This window comes from Nestor notabilis, unplaced genomic scaffold (genome assembly GCF_000696875.1).
Source record: "Nestor notabilis isolate BGI_N333 unplaced genomic scaffold, ASM69687v1 scaffold6626, whole genome shotgun sequence".
Taxonomy (NCBI): Eukaryota; Metazoa; Chordata; class Aves; order Psittaciformes; family Psittacidae; genus Nestor; species Nestor notabilis.
The window spans coordinates 29,790-32,086 of record NW_009934170.1 but is presented as its reverse complement, the minus strand read 5'-3'; the positions used below and the strand labels follow the sequence as shown (position 1 = coordinate 32,086).

The window sequence follows — 2,297 nt, the reverse complement described above, 5'->3', positions numbered from 1 at the left end:
CACGGCCACAGGACAGGCAGGGACAGGACAGGCAGGGCCTGGCAGAGCACACCCCTGGGGAAGGGTCCCATGAGAGAAGCAGCCCAAGGAAAGGTGTTTGTGAGCACAGACACAGCTGACATGAGAGCTCTGGCTGGAGGTGATGGGGAAGCTGGGGAGGTTGACTGGGCACTGTGCTTCTGAGGGGCACTGTGCTCCTGAGGAGCCCTGACACCCTGCACCCTTGGTTGTCACTAATGCAGACTGCCCAGCACAGGAGGAGCAGCAGTGCCCAAGGGCACCCCTGTCCCCAGCCAGCCACGCAGGCTGGAGCAGTGATGAGAACTCGGGTTCCCCCCCAGGGTCCCCCTCCTGCCCATCACCATCCCCTGCACCCTGCCTACGCCCCGGGGCCGGCGCTCCCTCCATACAGACGCACCGCACCGCACACACAGCGTCACAAACAACCATGCATTAGAAACTGAAATGCTGCTGGGAGGCTCCGGGGCTGCGTGGTTTGCTCCAGTGCGGCTGCGGCCCCACGGCACACGCAGCTCCGTCCATCGCACACAAACAGTCCCGTGGGGTGAGTCTAGCCGAAAATGCCACCGAAGGTGGAGGCGATGACGATGCCCAGGATCACACAGCAGATAATGATCATGATCTTCTTCTGCTCAGGTGTCCCAGCACCGGCAGGGAGAGAGGGGAAAGGGGACTGTGAGTTTGGGGGTCATGCCAGTCCTGAGAGCTTGGGGCTGCACTCTGCCCCATTCCCGTTTCCTCGTGGTAGGCTATGAGCAGCACCCTGGGAGCCAGACAGGCAGGGATGGGCACTCCAGCTCTCCCTTCAGCCCTGGGCTGGCAGAGCCGAGCTGGTGGCTCCCAGGTCCCTGAGCTGCTGAGCTGTTACAGGACCAGGAGCTGCCTCTGCACTCAGGGTCAGAGCTGGACCATGCCTGTTCTCTACTGTTTTTTTTGTCAAGGGATGTGGCTCTCACAGCAGGCCTGGCCCACAGGATCCATCCACCCTGTCCCCTTTCCTCCCCCCAAGCAGCACCCTGCCCCATGGCTCGTTGGCATTGCTCACACAGCTTGTGCTGGGGAGCTCTGCCTCAGCTGGTGACGCCAGTGGCACCTGTGCTGCACCCAGTGGCGTGGGGTAAAGCAGAGCCCCGGCACCTGTGAGGCTGTGCCATGCTGCCCGATCCTTGGGGCAGGAAGGGGCCTGTCCCCGGGGCAGAGGAGTCAGCAGTGCAGGCAGGGGAAGATGGGCCCCAGCCAGTGCCGTGACTCACCCGTCTGGCTTTGCTCTGGTACTTCACTGCTTTTTTGGTGTCGGACACAGCCCGCTCCACGTAGTCCACTGAGTGCTCCACGTTGTACTCAATGCGGTCAATCATCTCACCCTGCAGAAGAGGGACAGAGCCCACGTGCCCACACGCACGCAGACGTGAGCTCCTTCCCGCTCTGCTGCTCCCCAGCACCATCTGGACGTTGCCCTGCCCAGCAGCCCTGTGTGAGAAAGAGGGACCCTCAGTTGAAGCAGGTACTGGGTGCCCCAAGGTGCCCTGGAGTGGGGGCTTTGTCCCAGAAGGGCTGGGACCTCTGTACACATCCCATCAGGGAGGCAAGAAAGGGTGAGGGTCAAGGGGGTCCCCAGCCCAGTCTTGGCCTGGTAGCTGCCCTGTCCAGTATCTCAGGTGACATCAAAGCCACAACAGGATCTACACTGACACCACACTGCTGAAACCAGAGGCACGGCGGGGGAGCAGGGACCGCATCAGCAGTGCCACGTGGGATGCTCACAAAACCATGCACATGCAGGGACAACCAACTGCTCTGATCTGCACCAGCACCCTGCTGAGAGTGGAGGGCCCCAGGGTGACGCTGGCAAGGACTGCAGAGCCCTGGCAGAGCTCCTGCCCTGCTCTGCCCCGCTGGCGCAGGGGAGGCGGACTGTGCAGACATGGGGACACAGGCTGGCGTGAGCTCCCCCAGCCTGTCCATGTTCTTTGTCCCCATGCTGAATACACAGGGAAGCAGTCAGAGGCAGAGCCTGGCAGTTCATGTGACTGACAGGTTTGAGAGGGTGGATGGCTTACAGCCCAGTACCCTCCTGCATAGCACAGAGGGGCTGCAGAGCCAGAGGGTCCTGGTCAACAGCTTTGCAATGCTCGTTTCTTGGCCTAATGCTGGAGAGCAGGGGGTGCTACCCCCAAAGCACCGACCCCCACCAGGCTTCCTGCTGCTCCCTTGCCTTGCCTAAAGCTGCTGCTTCTCCTTCCCACCTGTGCCCTGCCTGGGGCAGAGCAGGCAGC

The 2,297-nt window shown here is 62.1% G+C and overlaps 1 protein-coding gene across 1 annotated transcript in view; it reads right to left on the bottom strand.

Moving 5' to 3' along the window:
• Positions 1-472: 472 nt before the first annotated feature.
• The window catches only part of LOC104407812 (syntaxin-1A-like), a 23,004-nt gene continuing 21,179 nt past the window's right edge, over positions 473-2,297 (bottom strand). The window contains exons 7-8 of the mRNA XM_010017194.1: positions 1,275-1,385; positions 473-649 (exon numbers count right to left, since the gene is read on the bottom strand). Coding sequence (XP_010015496.1) covers positions 572-649; positions 1,275-1,385 — 189 coding nt within the window. The 3' untranslated portion in view covers positions 473-571. The remainder of the gene's footprint in view (positions 650-1,274; positions 1,386-2,297) is intronic.